Source organism: Coregonus clupeaformis, chromosome 35, assembly GCF_020615455.1.
Source record: "Coregonus clupeaformis isolate EN_2021a chromosome 35, ASM2061545v1, whole genome shotgun sequence".
Taxonomy (NCBI): Eukaryota; Metazoa; Chordata; class Actinopteri; order Salmoniformes; family Salmonidae; genus Coregonus; species Coregonus clupeaformis.
This window is the reverse complement of record NC_059226.1, coordinates 2,392,082-2,409,137: the sequence shown is the minus strand read 5'-3', so window position 1 is coordinate 2,409,137 and position 17,056 is coordinate 2,392,082. Positions and strand designations below refer to the sequence as shown.

At 40.9% G+C, this 17,056-nt stretch overlaps 1 protein-coding gene across 1 annotated transcript; it reads left to right on the top strand.

The window, feature by feature from the left end:
* The first annotated feature begins 2,427 nt into the window (after positions 1–2,427).
* Positions 2,428–11,454, top strand: LOC121550676 (homeobox protein Dlx3b-like). Its single transcript, XM_041863029.1, has 3 exons — positions 2,428–3,137; positions 8,346–8,530; positions 10,120–11,454. Exons 1-3 carry the CDS (start codon positions 2,795–2,797, stop codon positions 10,441–10,443), a joined length of 852 nt encoding a protein of 283 aa, XP_041718963.1. The 5' UTR covers positions 2,428–2,794; the 3' UTR covers positions 10,444–11,454.
* The last annotated feature ends 5,602 nt before the right edge of the window (positions 11,455–17,056 follow it).

The window sequence follows — 17,056 nt, the reverse complement described above, 5'->3', positions numbered from 1 at the left end:
TAACAAAGCCTACCATCAGTAACACACTACGCCGCCAGGGACTCAAATCCTGCAGTGCCAGACGTGTCCCCCTGCTTAAGCCAGTACATGTCCAGGCCCGTCTGAAGTTTGCTAGAGTGCATTTGGATGATCCAGAAGAGGATTGGGAGAATGTCATATGGTCAGATGAAACCAAAATAGAACTTTTTGGTAAAAACTCAACTCGTCGTGTTTGGAGGACAAAGAATGCTGAGTTGCATCCAAAGAACACCATACCTACTGTGAAGCATGGGGGTGGAAACATCATGCTTTGGGGCTGTTTTTCTGCAAAGGGACCAGGACGATTGATCCGTGTAAAGGAAATAATTAATGGGGCCATGTATCGTGAGATTTTGAGTGAAAACCTCCTTCCATCAGCAAGGGCATTGAAGATGAAACGTGGCTGGGTCTTTCAGCATGACAATGATCCCAAACACACCGCCCGGGCAACGAAGGAGTGGCTTCGTAAGAAGCATTTCAAGGTCCTGGAGTGGCCTAGCCAGTCTCCAGATCTCAACCCCCATAGAAAATCTTTGGAGGGAGTTGAAAGTCTGTGTTGCCCAGCGACAGCCCCAAAACATCACTGCTCTAGAGGAGATCTGCATGGAGGAATGGGCCAAAATACCAGCAACAGTGTGTGAAAACCTTGTGAAGACTTACAGAAAACGTTTGACCTGTGTCATTGCCAACAAAGGGTATATAACAAAGTATTGAGAAACTTTTGTTATTGACCAAATACTTATTTTCCACCATAATTTGCAAATAAATTCATTAAAAATCCTACAATGTGATTTTCTGAATTTGTTTTTCTCATTTTGTCTGTCATAGTTGACGTGTACCTATGAAGAAAATGACAGGCCTCTCTCATCTTTTTAAGTGGGAGAACATGCACAATTGGTGGCTGACTAAATACTTTTTTCCCCCCACTGTATATTTAGAGATCCAACCTGGTCTCAGAGCATTTTGTATTATTCTGTATGTGTATCTGAGATTTAGTATATGTTTTGTATGGTATGTATTAATTTGTGGATGTCATCACCTATTTCGTAGAATATGTTCCGAATTACAATTCGTATTATAAGTTACGAATTTGCAAAAAGTACAATGTGTTACGAATTTGCTAAACATACTATTTGTTACAAATTTGCAAACGTATGATATGTTACGTTAGCTAGCTGGCTAGCATTAGTTAGGGGTTAGGGTTAAGGTTAGGGTTAAGTTTAGGCGTTAAGTTAAAGGGTAAATGTTAGAGTTAGGGAAAGGGTTAGGAACATGCTAAGTAGTTGCAAAGTAGCTAAAAATAAGTAAGTAGTTGAAAAGTTGCTCATTAGCTAAAATGCTAAAGTTGTCTGTAATGAGATTCGAACTCCATACCAAACGTGACATATCATACAAATTTGAGTGTTTCAGATTTACATTTACTATGTTACCTCTAGTCTGAGACCAGGCTGAGAGATAGGCTACATAAATCCACAAGGAGTTCAGGAGCAATTAAAAAATATAATAAAATAATAATAAAGGTAGGAATGGATATACAGTATATATAAAACGGATATATACTGATTAGCCTGGCTGTTTTAATCCCCCATCATGATCCCTAAGGGGCTCTGTAGAACCTTGTCCATTGCTAATAGTTAAAAACGTTCAACCATGGAAGTTAAAAGAGGAAAGCGAAGGTTGATCTATCTTTTTTGACACCCCTTCATGAGAGTTTCACATGCCATTATCTATAGGCTATATGAGTTAATTACGTTTTGTTAGGCTGGTAGGCCATCATTTGCTGCATATCTGATAATCAACGAAAAGTCGAATTACACACAATTTACCTAGACTTCTCAAAACCATGGTGTCATTAACCCACTTTTTGGGTTGTTTTGGAAGATGGAAATAGAATGGCCACGTGTAGGGGTTTCCACTAGTTACCACAGCCACAAAGTCAACATTGGCTATAGGCTATCGTAAAAATTCATGAAAACAAAAAGGGTTAGGCATAAGGTTAGCAGTATGGTTAAGGTTAGGGTTGAGGTTACGGTTAGGTTAAAAATCAGATTTTGAGAAGAGAAATGGTAGAAATAGGCGGGGTTTATGACTTTGTGATTGTGGTAACTAGTGACGACCCAATTCTAGGGCTGCCACTCCTAGGGCAAGTCACAAGCCAACCTACATATTAATTAGGCTATCAAATTGATCTTAAAGACCATGAATAAATAGCCTAGGCCCAAATCTATGTATTTAGGCGACGTTTCTTTTTTGTTATGCACAACTCCAGTGAAGAAAGCTGCAAATCATTGTTGCAGACTGTTAAACGTTAACTAAATATGTCTTCATTAGGCGTAATAAACACAACCAACAGAAAATGTCTCTTCTACTTTCAGAAAAGTTGTGGGACTGTGGTTCGGGCCGGGGGAGGTTCTGGAGGTTTTCGTGGGGAGAGGAGTGTAGCCTGGCTGGCGACACCGTTTAGCCCTCCGGGTAAACGAAGCAGAGACTGTTTGGAACCAATGGGAATGAAGCATCCACTCCCCTCGCTCTGTAATTTTGAGTTCAGTTGGGTTGGGTGCTGCAACAGTACAGTACATTGCAGTGCAGTCTTGCCGAGGGACTTTGGATAGACTCAGAGGAGTTCAACGCTTCACAATAGGCCTATTGCTTTGGTTTTATTTTTGGGAGTTTATGTTTTATTTTCAAACTTGTATTTCAACTTACTAGGACTTTCTTACAAGTCTCCACTATTTCTGGAGGTTTTTATTAGGGGGGTGAAGGAGGGCAGTGCAGGATGAATGGAACGACTTCTGAGAAGGCGGCATCGAGCCTGTCGTCTGATCTCCACGCCACACTGAGCTGTCACCCGGGCGCCAAGGATTTGCCGACGCTGCCAAAGTCCTCTGCCATGGACATGGGGTTCTACAGCGGCCAGACGACGCACAGCCACCACGACTACTACCCCAGCCACGGCCAGTCCTACACGCAACCAATGAAGCCATACTCGTATCATCACCACTACAATCTCCATGGGATGGCGCTATCGGGGGCCTACATTGCCAAGTCGGAATACCCTTATCCCCATACGCAATACGCTCATTATACCCGGGACATACAGTCACATCTCCAAGATATCGGTAAGATTTACGCATGAGACGCGAGGCCATTTTTGGTAAATAAAGAGTTGTCTCGAAGATATGTTTATTAATACTTTGTTTCGACGTGTCATTGTTGCCCAAGTTAAATTAACCATCCAAAACGCGTATGCTATCGCTTATCGACAACGAGGACCAACCTTTATGCCACATAATTTAAATTTGTCTATTTAAAATTCTATTTATAGGAGTTGGGAGTTCAACGGTTTTGAAAATAGTGTAAATTAGCGTACTTTTGATTTGGAATAATTTATCAACTAAATTAGGCCTACCTTTACGGAAAAAACACATGATTTCACATGTGAAATCATGTGGTTTTTCCGTAAAGGTAGGCCTAATGTAGTTGATGTGAAACCATGTGGTTTTGGAACACTTTACATGTGATGATATTTCACATGAAGTTTCACATGGATAAAAAAAATCACATGATGCCCTGCGAACAAAACGTAATTATGATGTCCCCGGAAAGTCACGAAATAGCCAGTGTTTTCCACTTAGCTACATACAGTACTTTACATACATGATTACATTGTGTATGTTTATTTCTACAGTAATTATTACTCAACATGTGCGATATGAACTCACAACCTCTTGGTTCACGGCATTCCGATCTTCCTGCTACGCCACCATGTCTGTGTCAATGATTGATTTCACCTGTATTCCTACATTGGACTTAAAAGTAAATCTCAGCTTTGTATAATACACTCATGAAAAACTATTGTATTTATCATAATGATTCAGGAGGAACATTAAAACAGAATAATATGCCCCACCAACATTAGACAACTATACAGAAACCCCTCAAAATGCTGAGATAAGTAAACGAAATCAGTGATGAGAGAGTAGTCAGATTAATTCATAGCTAAAATAGCAGTGCAGATGTCAGTCTTTAGCTAAGTGCAGATATGTATTATGGTAATGAATCTGTAGGGGACTTTGGAATGGAATCATATTGATTAAAGATTTCTACACTTTTTTATTACACACTTTAGCTCAACAATGTACGATTTACATTAAAGCTAGAACCCTTAATTGAAACAATAACAAAGCTGGCACCCTGCCTGTGTTTTGGTAAAAAGCTGAGAGATGGGCCTGGATAAATGTAACCACTCTCAAATTCATAGAAAGAGCTATTGATCCATGATATCACAATTATAGTTTTAACCATGTTTTGAGGCTATACAGTGTTTGTTTGCATTTACATTGTTTACAAACATTGGCGTAAAACAAGCTTGTATTTTGGGTTCTGATGGGGTACGACAGTTGATCTAAGCTCGTGAGGCATTTATAAGTTGTATTATTCAAGAATCAATGGGTATATATCATTAATTGATAATTAAAGTCCCAAAATGTACAGTTGAAGTCGGAAGTTTACATACACTTAGGTTGGAGTCATTAAAACTCGTTTTTCAACCACTCCACAAAATTTGTAGACCTCCACAAGTCTGGTTCATCCTTGGGAGCAATTTCCAAACGCCTGAAGGTACCACGTTCATCTGTACAAACAATAGTACGCAAGTATAAACACAATGGGACCACACAGCCTTCATACGCTCAGGAAGGAGACACGTTCTGACTCCTAGAGATGAACATACTTTGGAAAAGTACAAATGAATCCCAGAACAACAGCAAAGGACCTTGTGAAGATGCTGCAGGAAACAGGTACAGAAGTATCTATATCCACAGTAAAACAAGTCCTATATCGACATAACCTAAAAGGCCGCTCAGCAAGGAAGAAGCCACTGAGAAATGTCCTCTGGTCTGATGAAACAAAAATAGAACTGTTTGGCCATAATGACCATCGTTATGTTTGGAGGGAAAAGGATGTTGCTTGCAAGCCGAAGAACACCATCCCAACCGTGAAGCACGGGGGTGGCAGCATCATGCTGTGGGGGTGCTTTGCTGCAGGAGGGACTGGTGCACTTCACAAAATAGATGGCATCATGAGGAAGGAAAATGATGTGGATATATTGAAGCAACATCTCAAGACATCAGTCAGGAAGTTAAAGCTTGGTCGCAAATGGGTCTTCCAAATGGACAATGACCCCAAGCATACTTCCAAAGTTGTGGCAAAATGGCTTAAGGACAACAAAGTCAAGGTATTGGAGTGGCCATCACAAAGCCCTGACCACAATCATGTAGAACATTTGTGGGCAGAAGTGAAAAGGCGTGTGCGAGCAAGGAGGCCTACAAACCTGACTTACACCAGCTCTGTCAGGAGGAATGGGCCAAAATTCACCCAACTTATTGTGGGAAGCTTGTGGAAGGCTACCCGAAACGTTTGACCCAAGTTAAACAATTTAAAGGCAATGCTACCAAATACTAATTGAGTGTATGTAAACTTCTGACCCACTTGGAATGTGATGAAAGAAATAAAAGCTGAAATAAATAATTCTCTCTACTATTATTCTGACATTTCACATTCTTAAAATAAAGTGGTGATCCTAACTGACCTAAGACAGGGAACTTTTACTAGGATTAAATGTCAGAAATTGTGAAAAACTGAGTTTAAATGTATTTGGCTAAGGTCTATGTAAACTTCCGACTTCAACTGTATGTAGCAACTATGGATTCCACATTTAAAATCCCCATACCATTTCATTACTTCCCTTACAAAAAAACATGTGACATTTGCAGTTTCACATGTGAAATAACTGTTTTCACATGTTGATCTGAAATGTTCACATGTGAAAACAAAAGTGGACAAGTGAGGTCAGTTGTTCAAATGTGAAATATGTTCAATATAGTCTATTCATGTTCAATATATAGCTAACATGTTCACCACCTTTTCACATGTGAGGATAATAATGTTTTCACTTCACATGTAAATTGCAGATTCACATGTGAAATTTGCACTTTCACATGTGAAAAACGTTAAAATGTTGTCACGTGTAGTTTCATGGTATCACGTGTTGAAATTTTACATCCCCATGTTGTCACATTTATTTCACATGAGATGATGATTTCATATGTGCTAAAATGTTTTCACGTGTACTTTAATAATATAATATAATATGCCATTTAGCAGACGCTTTTATCCAAAGCGACTTACAGTCATGCGTGCATACATTTTTTGTGTATGGGTGGTCCCGGCGATCGAACCCACTACCTTGGCGTTACAAGTGCCGTGTTCTACCAGCTGAGCTACTTTCATGTTATCACGTGTTGCTTTTACATGTTTCACATGTTATCACATTAACTTCACATTAGATCACGTGATCACAATTTTTTCTGTAAGGATAGGCTATGCAAATGGAGTAGGCCTAGGCCTATAGACAATATGTCAAGAATTCAGAATATATTTTTTGCTATTCTGCATTCTAGGCTGCAAAGCTAACAATGTGATATTTGTCAACATTTAAATTAAAATAAAAACAGCTATAGCCTACCCATTTGTATTTTTGTCAAAAATGCTTAAAGGTACCAAACAGTTATTTGGATTCCCATGTAAAATACCCTTTTGAGTGACTAAAATATCACCCATAATATTCGTTTTGGATAGAAATGCTCAAAATATGAGAAAAAGTCATTTTTTCTCTCATGGCTAACCACCAGGAAGTTTGAAACGACAGGCTGAGTGGGCGGGGAGCTTATATTCATAAGCTCGCCTTGACTGATAGCTCTTTGAAACGCCTATGTCAAGCAACATGGTTGCAGTGTTGCAGTAAAATCATCTCAAGCAAATTTGGTGAAACACAAAGCAACTCAAACAACATTGAAACTGCATCAATGATGTCAAAAATGTTTTTATACATCTCCTGTTTGGCATGTCTCTTGGAATGCGGTTCACAGCAGCACTGACGGATGTGTTGACATGACAACTGCGTCAGTGTTTTGAACGACCCTTCCCCCCTTTTGTGCCATGCTGGCTGAAGACCTAGCTAACCAGTAACTAGCTAACACCAGACACAGATGAAAGGGGAAACATAAACGTATCTTTGCCATAGATGAATATGGTACACTTTTAATTATATTTGCTGATACCCTACCGTCCAATTTTGGCACAGTAGAGTAGCTATCTAGCTATATAAACCATGCCCCTCTGCAAACATGCCTTCCCCGATGTTGGTTACAAGGCGGTACCTATTTAAATTAGGTAAGAGAAAATTAAGGTGATGATACCCTATCGCCTTAATAATCCCGCCTCCTGAATCCAAGTGATTGACATTGGGGAGGGGACCAGTAACTTTATGATCAAACTTTATCAATGTAGAAGCAACAGTCATACATTTCATACATTGGTCATCAAACTTTGATCTGGTTTCATCCAAATATCATCAAATGACATGAAAAGCATGATTTTGACTGTTCATGACCTTTAAGATGAGCTCCCAGGGAATAGTGTATTATATAAGTTTTAGCCTACAATTCAAATGACCCATTAGGCCTAGTCTACTTCGATCATTTTGCAATAACACACTATGCTATTAAGCTCTTAAATAATATAAATTGTTCATATGGCCTAGAATGCAAATTAAAATGTAGCCTATTCTATAAACGCAAAAGGTTTCTTTATTTCTTTCCAAAATTGGTTTTTGCAAAGCAGCTGAAACCTTCACATTTGAGAGAGAACTGCTATTGTTTTTGTGTTGTCATTGGTAATGTTGGTGTTGTTAACAATGTTTAGGTATCTAGGCCCTATAACATACCGTTTAGCAGGTGGCATTGGCATTCCAGGAAGAATCTTTCTCTTTGAATTGGCCCGGATACACACATCAGGTGTCATGACATGTCAGTCTGGCACGCATTGCTTTTTGGCTCAATAGCCTGTCTTAGAGTTTTGACTTGATCACTGCATGTGAAAACACCCCAAACAATACATGAAGGCTATATAGCCTATATACTCAATGCACCAATCATTCCCTCTCATTAGTGGCATATCCCATAATAATGTGAGGGGCATTGGAATCTCTTGGACAGAGACATTTTGTGCACCACCCTCCTTAGGCTATTGAGTAAAGCATATTTCAGAACTGGTAAAAAAATGATGTTGACTAATGAAATATATATAATCAATTCATTCATCTGTTATCATAATACTTTTCATTCATCTGTTATCGTAATACTTTTTTTCCTGTAGGCATAGGCCTATAGCCTACTGTTTAAGCCCTCTGTAGGCCTACTGTAAATGTATGAGCCTCTCAAGTCCTTTAGCCAACTAATGCTCTGTTGTCATTTTTCATTTTTCAGTGAAAGAGGAACCAGAGCCTGAGGTGAGAATGGTCAACGGAAAGCCTAGAAAAATCCGAAAACCTCGCACTATATATTCTAGTTACCAGCTCGCTGCGTTGCAACATCGCTTCCAGGGAGCTCAGTATTTGTCTCTTCCTGAGAGAGCCGAACTAGCGGCTCAACTCGGCGTGACACAAACACAGGTGAGGAAGCCAATAGGCCACACATACCACTGTTATGACACGCTGTTGAGAGATTTATACCTCTATGATTTATGTTCATTTGTTCAATAAAACCATGACCTATACTGGCATCTATTTTGCATACTTTAGGTCTACACCTAGTGAATCATCTGAGATGTTACAGGTTTTTTTATCGCTTTCTATTTTCACAAGTATGTGGGACATTTTCACCACTCTTAGTACAAAACTCAAAACAGATCATCAAAAAGGCAGTTGTTTTAAAACTCTGAGCACGTGTTCAATTGACATAGTACAAAACACAAAATCATACAGTCACTTTTTAAATTATTGTAATCAGTGTTTCATCTAGAAATACATGTTTCACATTTCAATACATGTTCATATAAAGTAATTGCCTTTCACAATGCAATGCTCACATTACTTTTGATATGATTCTCTTTTCTTTTGTTAAAAGACGTTACTATTACTTAATCCGACTGTTCTTAATTGATGATCACTTAAACGTTTGGTAAACCTATAGATTGTACACGTAAACTAGTTTGTCTGCTGCAGATTATGAGAATTACATAATGAAAAAGTATGTCTGTAAAGTAGAAACATAAAATAATATGATATATACTCGAATGTACTACTATGATGATGACTATTATGATTTAGCTTCACAGTAAGTAAAAAAAAATCTGATAGACAAGATCAGAGATGTACTGTATGTAACAAATCAAAGTTTATTGGTCACGTACACAGATTAGCAGATGTTACAGCAGGTGCAGTGAAATGCTTGTGTTTCTAGCTCCAATACTGCAGTAATACAATATCAATACAATACCAATACACAAATAATCCAGAAAGTCCAAGTCAAGAAAGAAATGCATCCCCTATACAATAAACATGTATCCAAAATGAAGTTTGCCATGACAAAAGGTTTTTCCCCAGGTGCATGATCAATGAGGATATTTACTATGAATTCGATGAGAACCTATGGCCAAATGCTCAAGACAGGCTTAATGCAAACTAGTGCCTGCTAAAACGTATGTTTCTTTCATTTATTTTATTTGATTACATTGTGAAAGATGTCTTCAATGATCACACCTTTGATCACACATGGGATAGAGATTATGGAAATTTGATGTTCAGTCAATTTTAATGGGTAGTGCAAGTGTATAGCCTAATGTGAAAACAGTGTAATGTACTGTAATTTACAGTACTGTAGCATACTACATTCAAAGGTCAAGTTTGAAACATGTATCTTACAATTCACCACATACTTGTAAAAATAGTACCAAAGCGATAAAGAAAACGGTATTGTTTATATTATATTATATTTCAAACCACCGGGGTTATTAACCTCTTCCCTGTCGTTTTCATATCTGAGAATTGATAGCTTCATTAATAGATCTAAGTTTGCGTCTGGATTCCAAATTTCAATGCAACATAATTAGGTATATTCTATTCTAATAAGGCCTAGGGTGTCAATATGAAATTACAACACTTTGCTAGATAATACATTTTTAACCCATGCATTCACATGTTCTGGTACAAACATCCCGACCTTCTATTTAAACCTGTAGCTCAAATATTTTTTCTTCCAGGTCAAGATCTGGTTCCAGAATCGGCGTTCCAAATTCAAGAAGTTGTACACGAACGGGGAAGTTCCACTGGACCACAGCCCAGGAGCCAGTGACTCTATGACCTGCAATTCACCCCCGTCCCCGGCCATTTGGGACAGTAGTGTACCCACAGACCCCGCCACTAGAGAGCTGGCTCTCCAGCCCTCCCTCAGCTCCTCTCTATGTTATGTGGAGGACTACACTCAACACTGGTATCAACAGACCTCACAGTCACGCTCACAGCACTCAGGACTGGTTCTTCAGCACACAACAACACCACCAAAGAATATGGGGGCGGTGTACTAACACAAAATGTATCGGTACATACTGTGGTCCATCAACATGGAAATAAAGCCTAGAAGGCTGAAGTTCACGGACAAGTTGGGAAACATGCACAAGGACATGTTGTCTCTGTTGTTCCTTTTAGATTCTAAACAGAGGAACTGTATACAAAAAGAATGGACAAATCCAAATCCATGTTCTGTTTAGATAGAGTGATGAGTTGCTAATGTTATCAGTGGCTCATTTCACTCTGTTGGAGAGATTTGATATGAGAATGGATGGAATAGCAACCTATTTGGTGGCACTTTCCTTTACAGTGGTCCACTGTGGGACCTTTAACTGAACAATGAAAAAGGTCCTTTCAGATTCTTTGATCTATAGCTATAAATATATACTGTCAGTGCATTCAACACCCTTTGTTTCTTCACAATATGAAACACACAGATACATGGAAGTAGCGTGTACCATTTTCATACATTTATATATTACACTTGCCATATGTTGCATTTATATACATGTAATTAAGGCTCAATTCACATATTGAGCCATACACATTTTTATTTCACAATGCATCAAAACAAAACATCTCTTGGAAGTTGCTGAGAACTATAGGAAATAAAAATCTGTAATTGGTACTTTGTGTTTGCAATAGATTTTTGGTAAAAGCCATAAACTCAGGTTGTTATTTATAATGTAGCCTATTTTATACTCTATTGATCTGTTAGTAGAAATTAGAGAACTTCAAACATCTGATTGTGGCACTTTGGTGCTTGAGAAACACATTTTATAGGTAGTCTTTTGAGTGTATAATAAAGTTTTTGTTTTTATTAATTATATTTGCACCAATTGAAATTATGTAATATTTACACACACACACACACACACACAGATGTAAATGACCCCTTGAGATAACATTCAAATCTTGTTTCCATAATCTTCTTCATACAAATGATCCATTGAAGCAGTTGTAAGACAAAATGGAATAGTAGACATGATATATTAACAGTCCAGACCAATAAATATATAGGAGCTTAGAGCTTGATCCCTATTGAGATGGAATCAAATGTTATATTACAGTTTTTTTTTTATCACATTGGTACTACTTTCACAAGTATGTGGTGATTTTTTAAAAACTGTTAGTACAAAACTCCAAACTGGTAACACTTGCAATGCAGCCAGTCTTACATTCAAAACCTTTCATTGTGCATTCATTTTGTTTGTAGACATCTTTCACCACACAAACATTGATCCAAAATACAAGTTTACTGTGAAATATAATAAGTATATTGGTTTAATCACAAAAACACAACATAATGATATATTCTCAATTTAGTTATTTTAACAACCAGTTAATCCAATAGCAAAACATGTAAGATACATGTTTCTAAATTGCCCTTTAAATGTAGTGTGCTACAGTACTGTAAATTACAGTACATTACTGTTTTTACATTAGGCTATACACTTGCACTACCCATTAATATTGACTGAACATCAAATGTCCATAATTTCTATCCCACATGTGATCAAAAGTGTGATCATTGAAGACATCTTTCACAATGTAATCAAATTAAAGAAACAATGTTTAGCAGGCATTAGTTTGCATCAAGCCTATCTTGAGCATTTGGCCATAGGTTTTGATCGATATCGCAGTAAATATCCTCATTGTTCATGTACAGTGGCTTGCGAAAGTATTCACCTCCTTTGGTATTTTTCCTATTTTGTTGCCTTACAACCTGAAATTTAAATGGATTTTTTTGGGGGGTTGTATCATTTGATTTACACAACATGCCTACCACTTTGAAGATTAAACAAAAAAATGTTTTTGAAACAAACAAGAAATAAGACAAAAAAACAGAAAACTTGAGCGTGCATAACTTTTCACCCCCCAAAGTCAATACTTTGTAGAGCCACCTTTTGCAGCAATTACAGCTACAAGGATCTTGGGGTATGTCTCTATATGCTTGGCACATCTAGCCACTGGGATTTTTGGCCATTCTTCAAGGCAAAACTGCAACAGCTCCTTCAAGTTGGATGAGTTCCGCTGGCGTACAGCAATCTTTAAGTCATACCACAGATTCTCAATTGGATTGAGGTCTGGGCTTTGACTAGGCCATTCCAAGACATTTAAATGTTTCCCCTTAAACCACTTGAGTGTTGCTTTAGCAGTATGCTTAGGGTCAATGTCCTGCTGGAAGGTGAACCGCCGTCCCAGTCTCAAATCTCTGGAAGACTGAAACAGGTTTCCCTCAAGTATGAAAAATGTATGCACTCACTAACTGTAAGTCGCTCTGGATAAGAGCTTCTGCTAAATGACAAAAATATATATTTTTTTTTCCCTTTATTTAGCGCCATCCATCATTCCTTCAATTCTGACCAGTCCCTGCCAATGAAAAACATCCCCACAGCATGATGCTGCCACCACCATGCTTCACTGTGGGGATAGTGTTCTCGGGGTGATGAGAGGTGTTGGGTTTGCGCCAGATATAGCGTTTTCCTTGATGGACAAAAAGCTCACTTTTATTCTCATCTGACCAGAGTATCTTCTTCCATATGTTTGGGGAGTCTCTCACATCGCTTTTGGCAAACACCAAAAGTTTGCTTAATAAAAAAAAAAAGTTATAGCTTTTTTCTGGCCACTCTTCCATAAAGCCCAGCTCTGTGGAGTGTAAGGCTTAAAGTGGTCCTATGGACAGATACTCCAATCTCCGCTGTGGAGCTTTGCAGGTCCTTCAGAGTTATCTTTGGTCTCTTTGTTGCCCCTCTGATTAATGCCCTCCTTGCCTGGTCCGTGAGTTTTGGTGGGTGGCCATCTCTTGGCAGGTTTGTTGTGGTGCCATATTCTTTCAATTTTTTAATAATGGGTTTAATGGTGCTCCGTGGGATGTTAAAAGTTTTGGATATTTTTAAAATAACCCAACCCTGATCTGTACTTCTCCACAACTTTGTCCCTGACCTGTTTGGAGAGCTCCTTGGTCTTCATGGTGCCGCTTGCTTGGTGGTGCCCCTTGCTTAGTGGTGTTGTAGACTATGGGGCCTTTCAGAACAGGTGTATATATACTGAGATCATGTGACACTTAGATTGCACACAGGTGGACTTTATTTAACTAATTATGTGACTTCTGAAGGTAATTGATTGCACCAGATCTTATTTAGGGGCTTCATAGCAAAGGGGGTGAATACATATACACGCACCACTTTTCCGTTATTTATTTGTTCGAATTTTTTGAAACAAGTTATTATTTTCATTTCACTTCACCAATTTGGACTATTTTGTGTATGTCCATTACATGAAATCCAAATAAAAATCCATTTAAATTACAGGTTGTAATGCAACAAAATAGGAAAATCGCCAAGGGGGATGAATACTTTTGCATGGCACTGTAGCTGTTTTCACATTGAGCTGAAATGTTCAAGGGAAAACAAAAACAGACACGTGAGGTCAGTTGTTCACATGTGAAACCATATGTTCACATGTATTACAGTTAGACTTCACATGTTAACGCCACCTTTTCACATGTGAGGAGAATAACAGTTGAGAAAATGTACCACATACTTGTGAAAATTGCACCAAAGCAATAAAAAAAAAACTGTAGTTAAACATGATGTATCATGATATTTTTCATACAAAGGTTCCATTTGAAAAGTTCTTAAGGAAGGAGCAACTGTATTTGTCGTCTCAGGGGTTAAGTGTGTGAGGCAGACAGTTTGTCTGTCTGGGTGAGTCAGTGAGGAGGACATGCCCTGGTTTGGGGAAGAGCTGCCTGCCTGCGTGTGAAGAGGCTGTGGGAGGTGACAGGCGAGCAGACACACTGGAGTCTCTGGATTTTAATAGCACACTGCTGAGAGAGAGAGAGAGAGAGAAGAAAAAAAAAAAAAAAAAAAAAGGGGGAGAGAGAGAGAGAGAGAGAGAGAGAGAGAGAGAGAGAGAGAGAGAGAGAGAGAGAGAGAGAGAGAGAGAGAGAGAGAGAGTGTGTCAGCTTCCTGCCTCCTGTTTGTCTCCGGGCCTCTAGAGGTCATCTGTGTTCCCCTCTGCCTTAGTTCTTCCTCGTGTGTCCTAATTAGCTTGATCCAGGTCACCTGTGCCTTGTTTCCCCCTTGTGTATTTTAGCTGTGTGTTTTCCCCTTGTTTCTCACTTGGTTATTGAGTCCTGGCTATGTGTCTCCTGCTTTGTTCCACCGTGTCTTTCCAAGTAAGGTTTTCTAAGTTATCTTTAGTTTGTTTTTCTCCCCTCGTGGAGTTATTTTGTTTGGCCTCCTGTTTTGTTAACATACCTCTTTCTGAGAAGAACTTTTGTTGGACTATTTGTGAATGGCGAAGAACCTTTGTTTTTACATTAAATCTACTGGCCTGGAGTATTGCCTTGGGTGTTTCATTTGGGTCCTACTACACCTCCTCTGTGGCTAAGGGGTATTACCCCCAGCTCTCCACATCTGAGACCGGAGTTCTAGCACGGCATGTGACAGAATAACCAAGTCAATCATGGACCCAGAAACACTCAGTTCCCAGGACCTGTTGGCGGTGATCACTCGACATGAGGCTTCTTTCCAGCGCCATGAAGCCGTTCTCAGCCGACAAGAGGGGCTGATGGCTAGACATTCTCAACTCCTGGCCGAAATGATGAGTTCCCTTCACCAGCTCTTTGAACGCCTCCTTGGTCCTCTCCCTTCCCCCAGGTCACCTCCCAGTGACGACAGGCCTTCTCGGTTGGCGGAGCCCCGACTACCACCTCCCAAGCCCTTTTCTGGGGATCCAAGCTCTTGCCAGGGTTTCCTCACCCAATGCTCCCTCACCTTCGAGCTCCAATCCTCAAGTTTTCCCACAGACCGTTCCAAGATTGCCTACATCATTACCCTTCTTTCAGACAAGGCGCTCGCCTGGGCCTCTGCGGTGTGGCAGTCCCAGGAGGCCTGTTGTGATTCCCACGCTGCATTTGTAGAAGAGTTCAAGCGGGTGTTCGATCATCCTGTCAGTGGGCGGGAGGCTTCCAAGCGCCTACTGTCTCTCCGTCAGGGCTCCCGAAGCACGGCAGATTTCGCCATTGATTTTTCGGACCATAGCAGCAAGGAGCGGATGGAATGATGAAGCGCTGAGGGTCTGCTTTCAGGGAGGGTTATCTGAGCCCCTTCAAGATGAGTTAGCCACCCGAGAACCAGCTGGAGATCTCGAGTCCCTCATAGCCTTGGCCATCCGCCTGGACAATCGTCTAAGAGAGCGGAGAACGGCTCGCCGCCAGGTGTCTCAGTCCCAAGTTCCTCGGAGCAGCTCTGTTTCTCCTGTTTGGACTCCGTCATTCAGAGCTTCCCCGGCTCCTGAACTGCTCCAGGATTCCCCCGGAGAGCATGCAGTTAGGCCGTTCCAGGCTTTCTCCCAATGAAAGGGAACGTCGCATGAGGGAGCGTCGGTGCCTCTACTGCGGGGTTGCCGGCCACTTCCGATCCACTTGCCCCGAGCTTCGGGAAACGCCAGTCCCCGCCCAGCTACAGGAGGGCTGTGATGGGGAGAATTAGAGCTCCTCCTACTAACGCTGTCCTGGCTATTCCAGCCACTCTGTCCTGGGAGGGCCACCAGCATCGGGTCCAGGCTATGATCGATTCCGGTGCCGCAGGTGATTTCCTGGATGTAACCTTGGCTAAGGAACTTAAGATCCCTACCCAACTACTTCCTCATCCCCAGGCAGTTACAGCCTTAGATGGCAGACCTCTGGAACCAGGAAAGGTTACAGAGGCGACTCAGTCCCTGCGACTTACCATCTCTCAACACCAGCAGGAGGAAACCTTCTATCTCATTGACTCTCCCGAGTATCCTATTATCCTGGGTCACCCTTGGCTATGCAGACATAATCCCCAGATCGACTGGCCTACTGGCACCATTCTAAGCTGGGGTCCCACTTGCCAACTCACCTGCATGCTTCAGAGTCCCTCAGCCCCTAGTACCCAGTTTCAAGAGTCTGTTGACGTCTCCCTAGTCCCCAGTGTTTACCATCGGTTCAAGGCTGTGTTCAGCAAGGCCCGGGCTACTTCCTTACCGCCTCATCGCACGTATGACTGTGCCATTGATCTACTCCCTGGGTGCTGCCCTCCTAGAGGTCGGATCTTTTCCTTGTCCTCCCCGAGCACGCAGCTATGGACACCTACATTAAGGAGTCCTTGGCAGCCGGCCTCATCCATGCCTCTACTTCCCCGGCTGGGGCGGGCTTCTTTTGTTGAAAAGAAGGACGGGGTCTTAGGCCTTGTATTGATTACCGGGGACTCAACAAGATCACGGTTCGGAATCGATATCCTCTTCCTCTCATGGCCACTGCTTTTGAGCTGCTTCAAGGGGCTTCCATTTTTCTAAACTGGATCTCCGCAATGCTTACCATCTCGTGCGGATCCGGCAAGGTGACGAATGGAAGACGGCGTTCAACACGCCCACGGGGCACTATGAATATCGGGTGATGCCGTTCGGGCTCACCAATGCCCCCGCAGTATTCCAAGCCCTGATTAATGATGTTCTCCGGGATATGCTTAATCTGTTCGTCTTCGTGTACCTGGACGATATCCTCATCTTCTCGAGGTCACTGAAGGAGCATGAGGGGCATGTTAGCCGGGTTCTCCAGAGGCTCCTTGACAATCACCTCTATGTTAAACCTGAGAA

What these genes read in the sequence shown, in the direction of transcription:
- LOC121550676 (XM_041863029.1), top strand. Translation starts at nt 2,795, where the DNA reads ATGAATGGAACGACTTCTGAGAAGGCGGCATCGAGCCTGTCGTCTGAT. An exon ending in GTCACATCTCCAAGATATCG is followed by an intron (nt 3,138 to 8,345) that starts GTAAGATTTACG and finishes TTCATTTTTCAG; the next exon opens with TGAAAGAGGAACCAGAGCCT. An exon ending in TCGGCGTGACACAAACACAG is followed by an intron (nt 8,531 to 10,119) that starts GTGAGGAAGCCA and finishes TTTTTCTTCCAG; the next exon opens with GTCAAGATCTGGTTCCAGAA.